Source organism: Schistocerca gregaria, chromosome 2 (assembly GCF_023897955.1).
Source record: "Schistocerca gregaria isolate iqSchGreg1 chromosome 2, iqSchGreg1.2, whole genome shotgun sequence".
NCBI lineage: Eukaryota > Metazoa > Arthropoda > Insecta > Orthoptera > Acrididae > Schistocerca > Schistocerca gregaria.
Genome location: NC_064921.1, coordinates 579,116,684 through 579,137,987, shown reverse-complemented (window position 1 = coordinate 579,137,987; position 21,304 = coordinate 579,116,684). Strand labels below are relative to the sequence as shown.

The 21,304-nt window shown below is 41.7% G+C and overlaps 1 protein-coding gene across 1 annotated transcript in view; it reads right to left on the bottom strand.

The window, feature by feature from the left end:
• Positions 1–401: 401 nt before the first annotated feature.
• Positions 402–21,304, bottom strand: part of LOC126335882 (neuropeptide CCHamide-1 receptor-like) — a 319,826-nt gene continuing 298,923 nt past the window's right edge. The window contains exon 5 of the mRNA XM_049999353.1: positions 402–675. Within this exon, the coding sequence (XP_049855310.1) occupies positions 402–675 (274 nt within the window). The remainder of the gene's footprint in view (positions 676–21,304) is intronic.

The following is a 21,304-nucleotide window of genomic DNA, read 5'->3' as shown; positions in this document are numbered from 1 at the left end:
ACTGCGTGAAAATATAATCACATGTCAGTTCTAGTATAATATATTTGTCCAATGATACCCGTTTATGATCAGCATTTCTTCGTGGTGTAGCAATTTTAATGGCCAGTAGTGTATATTCAGGGAATTTCTTGAGCAAGGAATTGAGGGTCATTGTGCTCTTGGTGTAAAGTTTGTGTGACGACTTTAAAGGTAAGCACTTCTAGGGTTTAAATGTTACAAAACTATACACAACAATCGAAAATTAGACGTATGGTCTGAATATCTATTCGAAAATTAGGAACCCAATTTATAGAGTAATAAGCGAAATTTTAATTAACTTTGTACATGAAAGAGGTGAGTAGTTAAATCAGAAGTTCATTCGTAGCAAGAAATGTGAGGCGCTGGAGTGGGGCTGGCGGCAGTCACCTGGAGCGCGGCTGGAAGGTGGCGAGCGTCTGCGAGGTGGACTGCTTGCGGGAGTCGGTGCGGCTGCTGGCCACCACGGTGTCCGCCCTCGCGGCCCGCCGGCACCAGCACAGCAGGTAGCGGTCGAAGTGCTTGCGGAAGGTGCACGACACGCAGTACAGCGCCACCGGGTTGGCGCACGAGTTGGCGAACGACAGACAGAAGCCCAGGATGCGCAGCGCGTGCCACCAGTCGTTGTACTCCAGCACGCTCGACGACGCCCAGTAGAACCTGTGCACAAACCAGGGTCTCGCGCTCAGGGGAAAGCACACGTGGCCCCACAGCTCTGTCTCTCTGGAGGCAGCTATGAGTATAGTCACAGCTCAGTTCTTAACAACAATACGAGGGCTTGCTGGAACGATGCCTCCGAATATTTTATTCTGTTCTCAGTATCTGTCGAGGTATTAAACGCCATGCGTATTACTCTGTTGACATCCCCCGTTTCGCTGACGCAAGTTGAAAGCCTGTGCCGCTAGAGGGCTCCGAACTGTATCGTGTTACGTGGCGGCGCGTCGGTGCTTGGGGAACGCCGTGCTGTAATCGAGTTTCTAACCGAAGAAAACTTGCCTCCAATTGAAATCCATAGGAGAATGAAAGCTGTGTACGACCATGATCGCATGGACAACACTAATGTGGGACTTTGGGTTGCTCGTGCTCCTAACGAAAGTATCGGTGGTTGCTAACCTCAAAGTGTGTGACAGCGCTCGAAGTGGACTACCGCGTACGGCAACCGGGTTGTTGAACACATCAGAGAAAACTGTCGAATAACACAGACACAGTCATAGCTCTCAGGTAGTTGTAGTATATCACTGCAGAACTGATGCTCACACCTGACATGAAACAGAGGATAATTGACACCTGTCAACACCGAGCGAGGTGGCGCAGTCGTTAGCACATTGGACTCGCATTCGGGAGGACGACGGTTCGAACCAGCTCCCGGTAATCCTGATTTAGGTTTCCCGTTCTTTCCCTAAATCGTTTCGGCCGTGCGGTTCTAAGCGCTTCAGTCTGGGACTGCGCGACCGCTACGGTCGCAGATTCGAATCCTGCCTCGGGCATGGATGTGTGTGATGTCCTTAGGTTAGTTAGGTTTAAGTAGTTCTAAGTTCTGTGGGACTGCTGACCTCAGATGTTAAGTCCCATTGCGCTCAGAGCCATTTGAACAATTTGAACCTAAATCGCTTAAGGCAAATGCCGGGTTGGTTCCTTTGAAAGCGTCTTCCCCACGTTTCCCTAATTAGATGGGACCGGTCGCCTGGAGTGGCTGCGCGTTTTGAAGCGTCATTTTACGGACTGCGCGGCCCCTCCCGCCGGAGGTTCATGTCCCCCCTCGGGCATGGGTGTGTGTGTTGTTCTTAGCATAACTTAGTTTAGGTTGGTTTAAGTAGTTAGTCTAGAATCCTGTGACCTAAGTAGTTTGGTCCCTTACGAATCCACACACATTTGAACATTTTGATGACCTCGCTATTTGGTGCCCTCCCATCAAAATCAACCTCCCAACCAACACCTGTCAATAACTTCTGTTGCGTTTTACAAGTGAGGATGATGGGCTCCTGCAACAGTTCGATGCCTTTGGGTCACTGTCGCGATCATCCTCCACACAGTTCCGACGTGGCCCCGAACAAGTTTCATCTCATTCCAAAGCTTAAAGGATACCTTCGAGGACTTCAGTTTGATAGTGATGAAGCGGAACAGGCAGGGATAAGGTTGTCGCTCCGTCAGCAAACTCAAACATTCTACAATGAAGGTATCAATAAACTCGCCTCTCGTTAGCAGAAATGTGTTCGTCACCATGGAGACTATGATGAGAAGTAAATATGTATCTATGAAGAGCCCAAAAAACTGGTATAGGCAAGCGTATTCAAAATCAGAGACATGCAAACAGGTACAAGACGGCGCTACGGTCGACAACGCATATATAAGACAGCAAGTGTATGGCGCAGTTGCTAGATCGCTTACTGTTTCTGCAATGGCAGCTTATCAAGATTTACGCGAGTCTGAACGTTGTATAGTCGGTATAACCGCCGCACGAGCGGTGGGACACATCATCTCCGGGTTGGGGATAAAGTGGGGATTTTTCCGTACGACCATTTCACTAGTGTACCTTGAATATCAGGAATCCGGTAAAACATCAAATCTCCGACATCGCTGCGGCCGAAGAAAGATCCTGCAAGAACGTGACCAACGACGACTGAAGAGAATCGTCCAACGTGACCCAGCTTCTACCCTTCCGCAAATTGCTGCCGATTTCAATGCTGGGTCATCAACAAGTGTCAGCGAGTGAACCATTCAACGAAACGTCATCGATATGGGCTTTAGGCGCCGAAGGCCCACTCGTGTAGCATGATAACTGCACGACTCTTCTGAGTTTAAACACTTTCGCTGGCCAACAAACTCATTAGACGTTAACATTATTGAGCATGTCTGGGATGCCTTTAACGTACTGTTGAGAAGAGATCTCCACCCATTCGTCCCTTGCTACTCTTACGGATTTATGGACAGCCCTGCAGGATTCATGATGTCAGGTCCCTCCAGCACTGATTCAGACATTAGTCGAGTCCACGCCACGTCGTTTGCGGCACATCTGCCTGCTCGCGGAGGCTCCACTCTATATTAGGCAGGTCTACTAGTTTCTTTAGCTCTTCATTGTAGATACGAAGAATAAAAATGTAGAATGTCATCAATATTTTTTTAAGAATTTTCTCATTAAAAAAATCGGAGGCCCTATTTTCCAGCACGCCTTCGTAAATTAAGAGCTAACTGTATAGGAAGCAGCAACATCTTTAAATGGCCTACAATAAGAGTCAATAACATCGAGGAATTTTTCAACAGTTCGGGTTTTGGCCTCCAGGTGTTAGTGCATAACTGAGCTTCCCCTGACTCCCACCAGACGCTTCACTGACGTATACCATCGGCCAAACTCGTGATTGAACTCTGGGCTTAAATGGTAACCAACCTACACATTTTATGCAGGTAACAGACTCTAACTATTCTTAAGGTTCTTCTTGGACTACTGTACGGTCTCGGAAGTCGCCACTGTTGTGATGCATTCTAGCTCCGGCGCGCGCCTGTGCCTCTGCCTCTGTTGGGCAGTAAGACTTTGGCGCCTCCTAACGAAGCTGTCTGCCGTCTGCTGCGGAATGACAACAGCGTGGAAGCTGTAGCGACCACTGACGGATCCCACCCCGCTGGAGTCCTGGACATGTCTATCTTTATAGCTCCACATCGTCAACGGCGGCGTCTACCTCTAAATGATCCAATGCCGCCTGCTTGGGGTTGTGAACCCTGATGTACTCCGTTGCATGCGCAGAATTGCTGATTGATCTTATTTGTTATCAAGAACGGCTCTTGTCGCCAATGAGAAAACTGTTGATGTGGCTGATCTATGGAAAGTCGGCTGTCTTAAGTTTATGAGCGCCGTGGCTTCAGTCTAGTTGGTTTTCTGTATTTAATCTGACCTCAGTTATAAGGACAAGGTATAATAAGTATACCTTTTACCAACTGTGTCGATAAATGATGATGGTTGCTGGCTATGTAAAAAATCAATTTGATGTAGGAAACAGCCAAAGTCATTAAATTTTGTTCTTTTTATTTATGACAGGTTTTGGATATCAGAAACCATTCTCAGATCATCCATATCGGTTCTGATACTCGAAATAGGTTATCAGTTATATGAAAGGAAATAAACTTAGAAAGTTTGGCTGTTTTCTACATCAGTCTGGGTAACTCAAGTTGCTGCCCCGTTATTAATCCAGCATGCTGGAAATAAAAAAAAAAATACAAAATAATATTTTTTCTGTATTAAGGCTTTACGTTATTCATGGCACTGTTTTCCATGCATGGATAATGAGAGATTTGCAAACTTTTTATTAAATTCCTTTTATTATAGTACCTTTCCTGAATTATTATACTTGCATCTTTTGATGGCTGAGGAAGTTGTTTTACATCAATTTTATTGTTTAAAACAATGTTGTCCCAAATTGATTGAATGAGTCTTTTGAATAGTGTTTTCTTTTATTGTTTTTTGTTTTTTATAAAAGTGTAAGATCCTTTAAAGAAAAATATTGCACCCACCTCAACCTAGCCCTTCCTCTCACTTATTACGAATCAACTGCTGTTTAGTTAGGTAGATTTAGTTAGAGTTTAGTTAGGTAAAGTGCGTAGTATGCTGATGCACAGGAAAGCCAAGACACACAGAAAACAGTTTCACCGGAGAACGCGGGCACGTGCTAGGCTTTACAAACAACTGTGTGCACATCAGGGACGCTCGCTTGTTTCCCTTGTACGTAGAATGATAATGGGCACTTGACGACCCATTCTTTACAAGAAACACAACTTTCTAGGTTGCAAGCAATATAGAGAAAATAAACAGGAATTATAAAGAGAGAACCCATCTTGACAAGTGTGTGGTTCTTAGTATCGAAAAAGTTGGGACTCCCTTGGAAAAACGTAGATAGTTAATAAGTATATTCTGATCTGGCCAATCAAGTGTAACGCAAATTTTAGAAAACGCGTAGGTAGATAGCGGAGACTTAGACGTATACCTGTTGTGAGGTAGTTTCTTGCCAGGCCTGATGTGTCAATTATAGATATCCGGAAGGTGGCTCAAAACAGTTTCGTTAGCGGAATAAATGCTAGTACTTGTGGAGGACCTGCTTTTATGGCTTACGTATTGTGCGTTATATTCTAATGTAAGGCCAAGCAATTCATTGTCCACGAGCAGATGGTGAGCTCACTGTTACGAAATCGTGGTGATTGAGTTTTCACTGTTGGAAAGCTATGGAACCATTCAACAGCTGATAAATAGTTATAATCATCATTGTCTTGAAGGATTAAGCCATTTTTAAGTGACTTCCTACATTTTTCTTTTCCGTTTAGTTACAGTGTATCAGCTTCAATTACCTCATCACTGACGTGTGATGGATATGGTATTTCCAGTTCAATCTCTGTTTTTCTCTTATATTTGTAATGGATTCAGCTCTTAGTTCTTCTCTAACACTAGTATTTCTTTTATGCTCCACAATGAATACCTCGCTACATAGTGGAGGGGCTTAATCTCTGATGATTCGATACGCTGTAACTGATCAGAAGTTAGGGTCCAACATTCGCTACCATACACGCGAAAAGGCAACACTGTTGCTTCGTATAGTCTAATTAATTTTTTTCCGTACGTTATATTTTAATGTGCGTTGTGTAGTTCCAGAAAACTGGCTGTATCAATGGAATATAGCACAGTAGAGCAGTAGAATATGCCTTCTGGATACGTGATGAGCACATACACTGGCGGTAAAAGTCGCAACACTAAGATGCAGTTGTGTGACATGAACGAAAGTTGGCCTCGTGATGGCTGGGTGTTGGGTGATGTCCTTAGGTTAGTTAGGTTTAAGTAGTTCTGAGTTCTAGGGGACTGATGACCATAGATGTTAAGTCCCATAGTGCTCAGAGCCATTTGAACCATTTTTGAACGAAAGTTGGTAGACGTGCTGCTACATCTTAAAAGTGACGTCTGTTCAATCTTCGCGCCTGTCGCACAAAACTGGCGCTAGCAGCGCCACTATGGGGATGCAAGTCTTTTTGTTTTAAATACACACTGTAATAGCATTAGATGTCTTTGAGATTGGACGTGGTGACTGAAAGTTAGTCAAGAATGCTTATAAGGGAACAAGGAGGCCACTATCAACACCTCACTGAGTTTGACCGAGGTCATGTAATAGGGTTACGAGTAGACTGATGCTCCTTCAGCATTACTGCAGAAAGACATGGCAGGAATGTAGCAACTGTGCATGATTGCTGGTAGGGGAGATCTAGAGAATGTACAGTCGAAAGAAAATAGTACTAACGAGAAAGCAGACCATCCAATTCAGCGTATGGCTCTGTCACACTGTGCTGCATGTGTAGCATCAGTCTTAGTAGCAGTTGGCACCATAGCGACTCTTCAAACTGTTACAGATCGTTACTTCAAGTACACCTCTCAGCCAGTAGCCCTGTAGTGAGCATTCTAAAGACCCCAAAATACCGCCATTTGCGACTTTACTGGTGTCAAGCGAGAGAGCATTGGAGGTCAGGGGCGAGATCTGTGTTTTCTGTGATGAAAACTTATTCTGACTCGTTGCCAATGATGGCCGTGTGTTGTTTAGAAGGCGGCCAGTTGAGGACCTACAACCAACCTGTTTGTGTGTTGGGCGCACTTGACCTCCTGGAATTATGGTTTGGGGTGCGATTTCATATGACAGCAGGGAGACTTCCATGGTTATCCCAAGCTCCATTACCACAAGATTGTACGTCAATAAGGTGTTGTTCTGCCATTCATGAACAGCGTTCCAGGAGGTGCTTCCCAAAAAGGTAACGCTCACCCGCATGCCGTTGTTGTAGCTCAAAGCGCTCTACAGAATTCGAAATGTTGCCTTGGTCTGCTCGATCTCGAGTTCTGTCTCCAGCCGAGCGTATATGGGACATCATCGGTCGATAGTCCAGCGCCATCAACAAACGGCATCAGCCGTCCATGTGTTGACCGACCAAAGGCAACAGTCTCGGAAGTCCATCCCACATGCTGACATCCGGCACCTGAACAACATAAGACATGCACGTTTGCAAGCTTTCATTCAACGTTCTGTTGGTTACACTGCTTTTAATGTGTCACCATATCATATCTGCATTGCTTATCTTGCGCTTACGTTAACCTCCGATCTTGCAATGTTAATCACTGGAACATGTTATCCCGAAAATTATATTTTCGAAATTTCATTATTCTACATATATTATTTTTCGTGTTACGAATGTTTTTCTGTCAGTGTATCTGTGATCAGTAGTACCAACTTTATTTATAGTACATTCAGGAGAAGATTTGCAAAAACTGGAAGAAAAGAAAGTTGTGGAGTGGGAATCCCTGTAGAGCAATAAATACTGTACACTTTATTCTTCACCAGTGACCATGTCCTGATAGCGGGATACATGTAAAGGAAACTATACGAAGAGTACTTAAAATGGCACACAAAGAGATAGAGTACATGGTAGTGGGTTAAATGACCGAGAAGGTACGAATGTAGGTTTCTAAACAATTAAAAATGTCTTTTTGCAGAGCACGATAACTTTGCTTTTCGCACTCTGTCGAATGGTGTCTCAGATTGGCAGCACCGGTGATTGTGGCAATTGATCGAGGTTTGGATCGGCCACCACATGGAAGGTCGCAGTTTGAGACACTCGATCTAAGGGCAGCCACGGTGGTCAGAAGTGTCAGTGGGATTTGGGCGAGCGAGGGCACTGTCTTCGAAGCCCGTGATAGGCTTTGGCAGCAGATATGCTTCAAATGCTACTCTCTGCTGTTCCAATGTGTCAGTTTTTGTTGTCTGGCCAGTGAGTATCGCCCAGTAGGACACTTGTTACGACGTGGGGGTTGAACCCTGACTTGTGCCTTCAGCTGAAAAATCCTGCGTCAGCTGTGGTAGTGGACTTGGTACCTGTCAGTCACCCCCGATCATTAGTCGTGAGGATTAGAGTCTTTTGGCTTCTTAATGACAGCCGTGAGATGAAGGCATCTATTTTTGACCGTCTGGGTTTTTTGGGGTTGCTATTGGTTTCCTTGTCGATTCAGAGAAATGACAGTGAGTATTTTTTTTAAGACTGTTATGTAACCTGGCCGTCTCTATGGCCGCCGTCCTAGTTATCCACAAACTTGTCTGAAGCGTAGCAGCATCAGTTAATTAGTTATGTCAGGTCGGCTACTAACTGATTTAGTACCGAAAGTGTGTTACTACTTTTACAATAACACAGGAGCGAGTAGCTAAGGCCAGACCCTGTTCAAGAGGCAATGGCGTTCGCCATTTAAGACACTCCTGTGACGTGGCCGTTAAACCACTGTTTATTGCGTCTTACTCTACACTGTGTGAATAAACTGTCCCTTCATCTCAAGGTGGTCTGTTCTGTTTAAAAATTCGATAGTTATTCTGTGTTTCGTGTGTTACAGCAAGGTGCTCTTATAATGCTGTTTATTCATTTTGTGTGCTCATGGAGCCCGAACAAGGGGCCAGCGTACTCTAACTTGTAACAATAAATCTGTTGGGCAGTTGTGTTTAATTCATGGGATAATTTTATTAATTTCTGCCACCAGTTGCCTTCTGTAATTTGTAACAATGAATTAGACGGGCAGTTTCTCTTTAATTCATGGGGATATTTTATCAAATATTGTCATCAGTTGTTTTCTATAAGCTGTCGTAGTAAATCTGGTAGGCTGTTGCTGTTTCACTCATTGGATCTTTTTTCTAAATCGTACCAGCAGTTGCTTTTCTTAAACTGATGCTGTAAGTTGTTGGCAGTTGTCAACAATTGTTTTCCTTGAATTGTAGTTGTAAATCTTGCTGGAAGTGTTGCTTAATATTGATAACATTAAATTTCTGTGTTCAGGTTTCTTAATAAATTCTGGCACCAACGTCCTTTGGTAAGGTCGTATTCATGAATGCTACGAGTGTTCCTGATGTATTTTACACTTGTGAAATTTTGTGCTTATTTAAAAAGATTGATTTTTTTGAATTGGGATAAATTTGTTCTGGTACATCATCTTACCACATAACACTTAGTTCTCTGCTGCTTTCAGTCTTTACATTTTAATATTTACGCATTACTTTTACAATCCATGTAAGATGCCCACAAGGTAACACAAATAGAATTGGGCAAGGAAAGAGATTAAGTGGGAAACTTAATTCCTTGTTATGGAACTAGAAAATTACAAACAGATCTAAGGTTTTAATGTACAAGTCAATCGTATGGAGTATGGAGTAACCATATAAGACGTTGAAATATAGCAACTAGCCAGAAATGAAAAAAATTAATTGATATACCTTGACATCGATTTTTGGCGGAGAAGTTCTTGCATATCTATACCGTAACATGTTAGAAAGGAGACAATACGGGAAATTATAGAAGAAAAAGACACTATTTTCTATGCATTATATAGTATAACATTAACTTGGTATGACCACCTCCAACTAATGGATGATAACCGACAGGCAAAAAATTTATAAATGGACACCAGCTCAGCAGGAAAAAGTGGAAGACCAACTTAAAAGGTGGGGCTTTAAGGAACATGAGTCAACAGGTACGAAACTATGGAAGTTGAGAAGCGAAAGACGAAGACCGTCGCAAAAAATCCTAAGAATATTTTATGTAATAAAATTATGTGATATTCATATACACCAACACATGTGCACTGCAGTATTTTTTCTACGTACGAGACTAAGAGGAAATAGAAATTAATAAATGAGAAACACTAGATAGTTAAATAAAGTAGTGATGGAGGTGACTACTATTTTCTCTAGATACGGGAATAAGAGAAAATAGCAAATAAATAAAAAATGTAGTGATGCAAGTGTAAAGCGGAGATGGTAAGCTGACGACACTGTGACGAAGGAGACAATGGAAATTCTACTGAAGCTTTCATTACATAGATATTCGACCTCCAGTTATCCTCCTTTAGCAGGAAGTCTGATGTTATCTTGAGTTATGCTTGGGTGTAAGGCTTTATTTCGGGCAGCGTATAAGCTGAACGACAAACAAAACTCTTAAAGCTACCCACAAATTGATTACAGTAACTGCAACAAAACTCTGGCAGCAGCGGCGCACCGTCGAGGCTTACCACAACACTGTAATTACTGCCATCGCCAGTTAGGCGGAAAGTTTGTGGGTGCGTCAGCTCCTCTACGACCCGTACTGGAAATCCTTAGAGAGTGCATAGGTGGCTACAATGCTGCGGCTAACGCAAGAATTTGAAATTAAGCCTATTCTTTTTCAGGCATATCGGGTATTCATTTCGTCATTGGGTATTTGACTTCTGAGGCAGCTAAAATGGCAACAATGAAAAGATATCAAGACGTCCCATAAGAGTCGAAACCGGCGATCACCAGTATTACATCGGCACAGTGGCTACAATAATAAATCACTTACAATTCTGCGGGAGTTGTTCTGTCTCTCTATCGAAAATATGTAAGTTCATATATGTATCACTGAAATTACTGCAATATAATTAAGCTAATGCGTTGGGTGGTGAAAAATTGGCGTCAGTACAGGAATTCTCCCAACGATACATTTGCTTTTTAATCAAGAGAATATTCCCGAAGAACTTGGTCGGTTCTGGAGGATCGTAATTATTTTTAGTTTAATTTTGGGGCAATATGTTCTAAACAAAAAAAATATTAAAGCTGAATGTAATTGTATACGCCATTTTTACTGTGTATGTCGAGTGAAGAAGCCTAAGCTATAGGGATAAACAGTGGTATATATTACAAGACTCTAGAAGGTACAATTAAAAAGGGTGTGCTGTATCCTCCAGGAGGTAGAGCATATGGCCATACACAGAGAGGGCGCCACATAGCAAGGCAAGCCTCCGGTGTGGCACAACGTAGTTATGGTTATGGTCAGATGCCAGTAATATGGCTAGGGTAGTTCCGCGATAGCCTGCATTGTTGCCATACAGCACCCTCATGTCCTCCTACAATGTCACTGATAATGTCAGACGACACTGCTAGGTTTCACCTCATTTCACTGGGAAGGGCCAATCGCCCAGTGTATAAGATGTAAGGCAATTAAAAAATTGTAAGAAATTTTAAAAAAATTGGTGAGAAATACCAAATAACCCAGTTATGCTACAGGTTTTCCCATACTCCTATGCCATCACTGTGGAACTAGGCCTGTTGTTCTAACAAGGGAACCTCTCCATCGCACCCCCCTCAGATTTAGTTTAAGTTGGCACAGTGGATAGGCCTTGAAAAACTGAACACAGGTTAATCGAGAAAACAGGAAGAAGTTGTGTGGAACTATGAAAAAAACTAGTAAAATATACACACTGAGTAGTCCACGCGCAACATAGGAAACATCAAGGAGCATGATAGCTCAGGAGCGCTGTGGTCCCGTGGTTAGCGTGAGTAGCTGCGGAGCGAGAAGCCCTTGATTCAAGTCCTCCCCCAATTGAAAATATTACTTTCTTTATTTTCACCAAGTTATGATCTGTCCGTTCGTTCATTGACGTCTCTGTTCACTGTAATAAGTTTAGTGTCTGTGTTTTGCTACCGCACCGCAAAACCGTGAGATTAGTAGACGTAAGGACGTGCCTCTCCAATGGGAACCGAAAACATTTGATCGCAAGGTCATAGGTCAACCGATCCCTCCACAGGAAAACACGTCTGATATATTCTATACGTCACTGCTGACGGCATGTGCGTCACAAGACAGGAATATGTTGCCGACCCACCTAACTTGCACAATTAGCGAATGGGTAAAAAGATTCTTCTAACTTGCCCGATTTAGGTATTCTTGTGGATGTGATAATCACTCCCAAAAAAAGTGATGAAAAAATAAGAGTTTGTCACATAAACTGAAAATAAAAAATTAAACTTTTCACTCGAGGGAAGACTTGAACCTAGGAGGTCTAGTTCCGAGCTGCTCTCGCTAACCACGGGACTACGGCGCTCCTCCGCCTCCATTGTCCTTGATGTTGCCTATCTTGGGATGGACTACTCAGTTTGTATATTTTACTAATTTTTTTCATTTTCCTGTTTTCTCGATTGATCTGTTTGTAGTTTTTCAAGGCCTATCCACTGTGCCAACTTATAAGTAAATATGGGGAGGGGGAGTGTGATGGGGAGGTTCCCTTGTAAGTGTACAGTGGTGGAAAATCCAAGATGTTTCACTGTTCTACTGTTGTGAAATTCAGGGCAGTCTGTATGACGTCAGAATTCAAGATAGCGATCGATGATGGTACCTAGGCATACTATGACTTGGCTGCGAGATGATTTAAATCCAATATGACCTGTGATAGCATGCTTGGCTGTTAGATCGCTTACCATAAGTCTTAAATGGTGGGAAATAAAAAAATCAACGATTTTCCCCATCTCGATGACACAATAGTTCGCTCACCCTATGTTTAAGTCTATTTGTGCTGTAATTTTGTCCTCGCCTTACACCCCCCTCCTCCCTTAATCGAGTTTAATTAATGTCCTAAGTTTAAAACTAGATAGCTCACTGATGCAACACATATGGTTGTCAAACACTTGTCATTACTGTGTATAGCAGGAATAGAATAGCAATGATTATGTCTTCATTCAAACAAACACCTCACCAGGGAGAGCCTCCATTCCCATAGTTCAAATTTCACTGTTTTTAAGGCTAGCTCCTGGGTCTCACATCACAAGTGCAGCCGACACACCTATGCCACTTCCACCTCCAGAGTCTCACTCACCTTAGTTTCCATGTCACTACCACGGCTGCAGCTGCCATGGCAACTGGAGTTCTCTACATAGAGGTGTCAAACAATGAATACAGCAATCTGACCACATAATACGATGTCTGATGTTTATGATGGCACTTAGGTCATTCGCACAACCCCTCTGTCACAGGTCACGTGACCCAAATTGAAATGGCGGGGAAATTTGAAAGGAAAAAAGCACACACATGATTTAGTTCATGCTGAAAAATGATCAGAAATTCCAGTTGTACACACATACATTCTTCACAGAAGTTAAAAAAAAATCAGAGAAGCACGTTCGTCCTTGTGGAATGTATAGTTGTGCCGTGACTCAGGAGCCACACTCATAAAAATTTGTTCAGGAACTATGCTTGTAAAAAGAAATGACGGTAGCTATTCCATTAGCAAACCCCACCGATGCCTCATTCTTTTTCCGTTTTTTTATTTCATTTCCTCACAAATGGGGTACGCAGGCAGTAGATAAAACAGCTCTTCGGCTATAGGTTACACTAATAGGAAAGATGATTAGAAATACAAAAAAAGAGATGACAGTAAGTGATGGTGTTTAAAAACACATTGGTGGATAACATTTACGATTTACACCGAAAATCTGACGAAAAATTATAATTTTTAAAAACACACTGGTCGACTGTATTGACGATTTTTTAAAATTTTTTAGATTATTTCATATTTTATGTAATATAAAATCACTGATGATACTGTAAATGATCATATGGTATACTGGTAATGCCGCTGATGTGCGGAAATGGTATTGGTTATGACAAAGGTGGAAACATGAGAATTACAATGGGGCAATGCGGAACACAACAAGCAAATGAAAACGAAGAAGCTGAAGGAAGTGGAGTCACAAGATGCACTGAAAATCAGCATGGTGAATATAGTGGAAGGGAGGAGAAGGGAAGGAATCTGTGAGGTGGAGTGTAATGACTAGGATTGGAAAGAAGGTTGTATTTGAAGAAGGATTTCTTCATTTGGGACTGAGAGTCAGTTGAAATTCTGGCGCAAGAGCACGAATGAGGCATGAAGGCGCATGGAAAGTTGAATACAGATGTAGTGGTGCAGCAGGTTACCTGGATTAGTTATTAGTGGGTGGAAAATGGGGTGCTCGATTATGTATGAGATGTGAAGGGGCTCTAGTAAGAGAAGAAGTCGTGGGAAGTGGATGAGGTTGAACAGGATGCGAGCTGGGGAAGGTAAGTGGATGCTGAAGTAAAGTCAGAGTGTACGTCTTCCGAAAGTTTCAAGGGTCTTGTAGATTTAAGCGAAGCTTGAGTTCTAGACTACGTTGTCATAGGTGAGAACGGGGCAAATGAGGGATATATAGGCGAGGATAAAGGTACAAGTGTGTAGACTCACAGATGCATTCAAACACGTCATGATTATATACACCAGATATTATCAGGCACACTGAGAACAAAGCATATTTATAAAAAGTGACAAGTCGATATGTGCCCCATCAAAATGAAGAAAATACAGATGTATGAAAGAATGACATTTTTATGAGAGTAGAAATCAGTATCCTAGTTGTACAGGACATTTCCATGGCGAAAAACCTTTCCTATTACCAGCGGCAGAGTGTATGACAGGCATTACTGCAGAATCAGTTGGTGAACACATACATGGGAAATGAGTCAGCGGCCATGTGGCCAGTGGCGGGTGGCCAGCATACCCATTGCTAGTGTGTGTAAGTCTGAGCCACAGTAGATCTCAAACCATGCAATCCAGAAGAGGTTGTCACCATGTTGGCACCTGTCTCACACCAGTGTAGAGAGACATCAAACCAATTCAGAGCTGTTTTTGGACGTGTGTCGACAACACAATCGTTTTCGACTCGCTAAGGTTTCAAATTTTTTACAAGAAGTTTAATGACACCAGACGTTTCCACGTGATTTCTAAATGGAGAGAGTTGAGGAATCAATAGATGTATGTTTACAGACTTGCCATTTGCGACGGACTGAAGAACGATTTACTGAAATGAACATACATTTAAGGTAATGGCAGCGAAGGTAGGAAAAATGAGAGATTGTGTGGATGCATATAGATTGTTGCTCATAGCTCCATTTGTGAGTGAATTAAGAAATGGAATGACTGGCAGAGATACAGGGTACCCTCCACTATCTTGGTTTGTAGGACATGACATAAACTGGATCGTGAAATAGAAAATTTCAGTGATGTATGTAAGACCACAGTTAACAGCAATTTGAGAAGACAACTAAGTAACGTTTCGAAATACTGTGGGCAAAGATGAAATCACATCATTCATGTAATCACTGCATACATATGAGTCAAATAGTAAGTTATTTTTTGAGCACTTACATTCCACTCTTTTTTTGTCTCATCTAATAATGAACTGTTAACACAATGACGGTTTAAAAAAAACATCACATAAACTGTAAAATTTCATCTCACCTAAAATATGCTAACCCATCATAATAGGAGGTGCTTGGACAATAAATTCTTCAAAAGGTGTTGTATTTTCCTTTTGCACCTATTATGCTGTGCATGTTTGAGGTAGTTGGTTTTGACAGTTCTCTATATAGATCTATATAACATCTGTGGATATTTAGAGCTATTTTGTTACAGTTTCTGCTGTGGCATGGCGCGTTTTACTATAAATTAACTAGAACATGGTGTATTTTTCTAAAGCTTTTAAGTCCCTCTCATTCTCTGATTCTGAACTGTTATGTATCATCTCATGCAATGCTGAGTGTCTTCAAGATAGCACAAACTGAACTGTAAATTCATGGCCCCTCACACCAAGAAATCCGTTACTATATGTATGTGTAACTTGTGAATGAACAACCGTTTCTTTAAACTCGAGTTACGTTAGTTCTACATGGTACTGCCCATAGGCAAATGTTTACATTTCCTCTTTGAAACATGTTTCGATTGCCGCTTTTTCTAGGTTACTGAATACACAAATCACTCTGGTAGTAATTTGTACTTCAGCAACCATAACTGCAAATGTTATTCAACATGTTTGAGGTTTTGATGAAATGAAACACATTTCAAAGAGATAGACATTCGTCTATTTTTACTTTTTTAATTAGGGGTATCATGGTAGTATATGCAAATAATAAGTACAAATTTAGATGCGGTTCTACACCAGCCTCACGTAGTGATGACGTGAAATCATATACACTCCTACTTAAGCACAGCACACATAGAAGTTCATAACACGTACTTCTGAAGTGTCCTGACAAGCAAGTTCTGTAAGAGACACAAGCCAGATATTTCCATAAAATTCATACACATATAGGTGGAACCAGTGATGTGTGTCCACTCCACCCGGGATGGTTGGGCTACCATACATTAAGTTTCCATTGTAGATTCGTGAAATTGAATGTACTGCACGGTAATCTCGTTGTATATTGTCACTGTTCTTGGCTAGCCCCAGATATATATCATATGGCAATCCAGTAACGCAGTTAGCATTTCAGAGTTGAACATTGCAGTTATTTGTGCTGAACATTGACATACTTGGTACCATTAAGATTCTGACAGCACTACTTGCATGTCACTAAATCGTAGATTTTCAGTAATTGCCACTATAGTGAACTCTCAGCATGATGTAACGCCTATACGAGTTTGTTTGCTGTTATTCGCATTCAGTCTGTATCTTGCAGACATTAACAGCACATTCATAATTGCTTTATGTAATGGTAGCAATTCTATGATTGGTACAGATGCTGGTGCCAGTGGAAACTCAAAGCCTGGAAACAATTCCGTATCATGCTCTGATATATCAGGCACCTCATCAGAGAGTTGGTCTACGTAATAACTAGATTTCCACTCCAAAATGTCAGGAGATACATCGTGGAGTGTGTGTACTGTTTCTCTTGACAAATGTAACAGATACTGCATTGTCTATGTCAGGGGATTTGTTGCATTGAGGGAGAAATAAAAGAAACTCATGAAAACACACATATACATACACGCATAACGAATAATAATAACAAACATTGAGAGAGAGCAGTCGCCTTGTACATCCGACTATACGATTCAGTTTTTTTTCTATCTGGATGTGCTTGATCACTAATGACACGTCATGATAATCATCCTTTCACCAGGATGTAGTGAAGACATTTGCCGAATTTATATGATGAGTGGATGGTACATAGGAGTAGTATGTGTAGCCAGCTGCAGCATCACAGAAATTGGAAAAACGATTTTGATCTATTCTGTATTCACGTGTCTGTGTCTTGGATCGCCATCTTAGACTCTGATGTCATTGATGAGATTCCGGATCGCCATCTTAGATTGTGATATCGTAGGTCTACCATCCTGAGTTTTAAACTCAGTGGCCATCTTGTGTTCTATAACTAGAACAGGAGACTTCTTTCCACTGTCATGGCAGGCAAAAGTCCCATAGGATACGTGAAATCTGCCAGACTGCAGCAGCTATGGAATAACTGAAAGCTATAAATAGATCCCTCAACCATTACACCATTATGCAAAAACTTAGTAGGATACGATTGTGTTGTGACTAAGAGATCTTTGGCAACAGCACTGAACACTCGTGAAAACTATAGCATTACTCTGATTAAGAGCCTCCATATCAAGATGATATCAGTATTACAGTTTTGAACATCGCTGTCTCTCAGCAAATATATATAAATTTCAACATAGGTGTCATAAAGCCAACCGGTGCAAATAAAGTTTGGTACATTGACCTAGGTTTTGACACGTCTAAGGATCTCTTCATAGGAATGAAATTTTAACAAACACTATAAAATAATGCATAGAAAACTAAGTTTTACAGAAATATAACAGAAATAATTGAATTAAACAACAGCTAATTATAAAAATAAAATGCAAAGGAAGAGATTTTTAATGTACTTTTGAAAATAAAAATAAATAAATAAACGAGCAAATGAAGTAAAACAGAGGCATGTATTAGGCCATGCGGAAATTATCATTATTTAAACACTGGATATTATTGACTATTCTTAAAATTTCATTCTGATGAAGATATTTTCGAGGTGTCGAAACCTAGGTCAGTGTACCAACAGTTATTTGCAACCGCTTGGCTGCATGATTCCTACACTGTATCAGCATGTGAGTGATGCATAACTAAGATCAACATGTCGTTCTAAGAATATTATCTGGATTTAAGCTGGAACTGTACAGTCTGGAGGGTTTCAATGAATTTTTTGTAACATTGTGGTGTGTTGGCTAATTTGTTACAATTTTCGCTGTATCATGGGGCATTTTATTACAACTAACAGAAAACACAATTTATGTGTGGCATTACTTAAACAGTCACTTCAAAATATAGTGGTAACCTAAACATTAGGTAACTTTCTGTCTATAGTAAAGATGATTGTAATTTTAAGTTTCATCTACATTCATCACACCATGAGATACCTACAGTGAAGCTCAACTTTAATAGCGTCAACTAGAAAACAAGTATATGGTCATTGTCGTGCATCTAGGTGACAATTTATGGTATGGATCTGCTACTACTTGTACTGCCACTCCAACACCTACTACTGCAGCTAATAGGAAACCTATTTGAATATCTAGTATAAGTTTATTGCTACTATCTAACTGAATTCACCATGGGATCTACTGTTTGAATCTCTGGAGTGAATATGCTACACTACTGGCCATTAAAATTTCTACACCAAGAAGAAATGCAGATGATAAACGGGTATTCATTGGACAAATATATTGTACTAAAACTGACTTATGATTACATTTTCAAGGAACTTGGGTGCATAGATCCTGAGAAATCAGTACCCAGAACAACCACCTCTGGCCGTAATAACGGCTTTGATACGCCTGAGCATTGAGTCGGACAGAGCTTGGATGGTGTGTACAGGTACAGCTGCCTATGCAGCTTCAACACGATACCACAGTTCATTTAGAGTAGTGACTGGCATATTGTGACGAGCCAGTTGCTCGACCACCATTGACCAGACGTTTTCAATTGGTGAGAGATCTGTTGAATGTTCTGGCCACGCAGCAGTTGAACATTTTCTGTATCCAGAAAGGCCCATACAGGACCTGCAACATGTGGTCGTGCATTATTCTGCTGAAATGTAGAGTTTCCCAGGGATCAAATGAAGGGTAGAGCCCCGGGTCGTAACTCATCTGAAATGTAATGTCCACTGTTCAAGAGGTGACCGAGACGTGTAACTAATGGTACCCCATACCATCACGCTGGGTGATACGCCAGTATGGCGATGACGAATACGCGCTTCCAATGTGCGTTCACCGCGATCTCGCTAAACACTGGTGCGACCAGCATGATGCTGTAAACAGAACCTGGATTCTTCCTAAAAAAGACGTTTTGCCATTCGTGCACCCAGGTTCGTCGTTGAGTATACCATTGCAGCCATGGTTTCCGAGCTGATAGTCCATGCTGCTGGAAACGTCGTCGAACTGTTTCTGCAGATGGTTGTTGTCTTGCAAAGGTCCCGACCTGTTGACTCAGGGATCGAGACGTGGCTGCACGATCCGTTACAGCCATGCGGATAAGATGCCTGTTATCTCGACTGCTAGTTATACGAGGCCGTTGGGATCCAGCACGGCGTTCCGTGTTACCTTCCTGAACCCACCGATTCCATATTCTGCTAACAGTCATTGGATCTCGACCAATGAGAGCAGCAATGTCGCGATACTATAAACCGCAATCACGATAGGCTACAATCCGACCTTTATCAGTCGGAAACGTGATGGTACGCATTTCTCCTCTTTACACGAGGCATCACAACAACGTTTCACCAAGCAACGCCGGTCAACTGCTGTTTGTGTATGAGAAATCGGTTGGAAACTTTCCTCATGTCAGCACGTTGTAGGTGTCGCCACTGGCGCCAAACTTGTGTGAATGCTGTGAAAAGCTAATCATTTGCATATCACAGCATCTTCTTCCTGTCGGATAAATTTCGTGTCTGTAGCACGTCATCTTCGTGGTGCAGCAATTTTAATGGCCAGTTGTGTACAATAACCACTAGTATTGTATCAACTGCCCCAGAACGACGACACAGCTTTAAGAAACATTACAGTGCATTTTACTACTGTAGCGCCCTTATATCTGACTGTAGTACAAGACTCAAATCGATCTACGATGGTTTGTGGAGCACTCAAGTTTATTTCTTAGCCACGAAGTTCACCTGATGTGAGTACGTCTGGAATGCTATTTGGCCTCAGCCCTTCGCCTTCAGTTTAGGAGCCTTATGTGCAAAAATTCGTTACCAGACGTCTCCAGAAACCTAGATAAGTCTGTTGTTGCGTGTTTGGTATGCCTCCAATCTTAAATGAGGAGTGCAGGTAAGGTGTACAAGCAGATCTTTGATATTGTGAGCATTCAAAAACTTTCCATGCAAAAGATTTATCGCACAAACTTCCTTGTTGAGTGAAACACACCTGCATTCGTATGAAATGATATAGAAATCTTGTGGGAACATATTGTATATACCACGTTTATAGATGCATGTCCTCTATAGTGATTTAATAATACATTTCATTTCAAGCACTTCTCTCTCAGAATCTCTTATATGGGCTGATCTTGTCATAAAATTTCTCCGACTTCAATGTAACGTTGACTGACTTGATGTGTCTCCGTCCATTTCCTTTTCTGCAGTTTCGGATGCTTTTCCCTCGACTCTTCGGTCGTAAACCTGTGTCACCTGGCACTGTTTGTCTAGTGTACAGTAATACATGACTTTCACCATCCAAAATGTCTACTCTGTCACATACAGAACTAAATATATGTGGTGTCTGTTCTTTTGGACACGTTGGAATGAACGGACATCATTTTGAGCCTGCAGTCACTATGAATCAAAACACAAGGGAATTAGTGACGTTAGCCGAGAGTGGGAATAGATTGTAATCAATGAGGAAAGTTGAAAATTTGTGCGGGACCAGAAAAAGAACCTAAACAAATGTTCAAATTTCCCTATTGATTTAAATCAGTCCCCCCTGGCAGCTAATGTCGTCAATTCCTGACATCAGGAACTATTTGCAGCACTAGTAAGTACGAGACTTTCATGCTACTTCTGTTAAAACGGTGACATTAGAAAAGTGACTCCGTGGGCTGTGATTGCTTTAGGTTTTATATAAATGGGTTGGAAACCTATTTCAATTTAAAATTACTCGACTTAGACACGAAATGTGAAAAATCAAGCTGCATTTTCTCTTGAGTCCACCAAACGAAGTTGCATGAGGGGAGATGTGAAGAGCACCGTTTCTTTGTCGTATATGCTACCCTCTTGGGTATAAATCGAGTCATTCAGTTTTAGATTGGTAACGATTTTTAGTCAGTAACTGGGATTAATGTGATTCTGCCAGCATTGTGTTTGCATTTATCTAGCTATTTGCTTGACATTTATTGCTAGAGAGAGAGTGAGGTAATCGAGAGTTCTGTTATCTTCTTGTTTACAATGCTCTTACCATATCAGAAACGTACTACTATGTTCGGACCTCAAATGCTGATGACCTGAATTCATCTACACTCCTGGAAATGGAAAACAGAACACATTGACACCGGTGTGTCACACCCACCATACTTGCTCCGGACACTGCGAGAGGGCTGTACAAGCAATGATCACACGCACGGCACAGCGGACACACTAGGAACCGCGGTGTTGGCATTCGAATGGC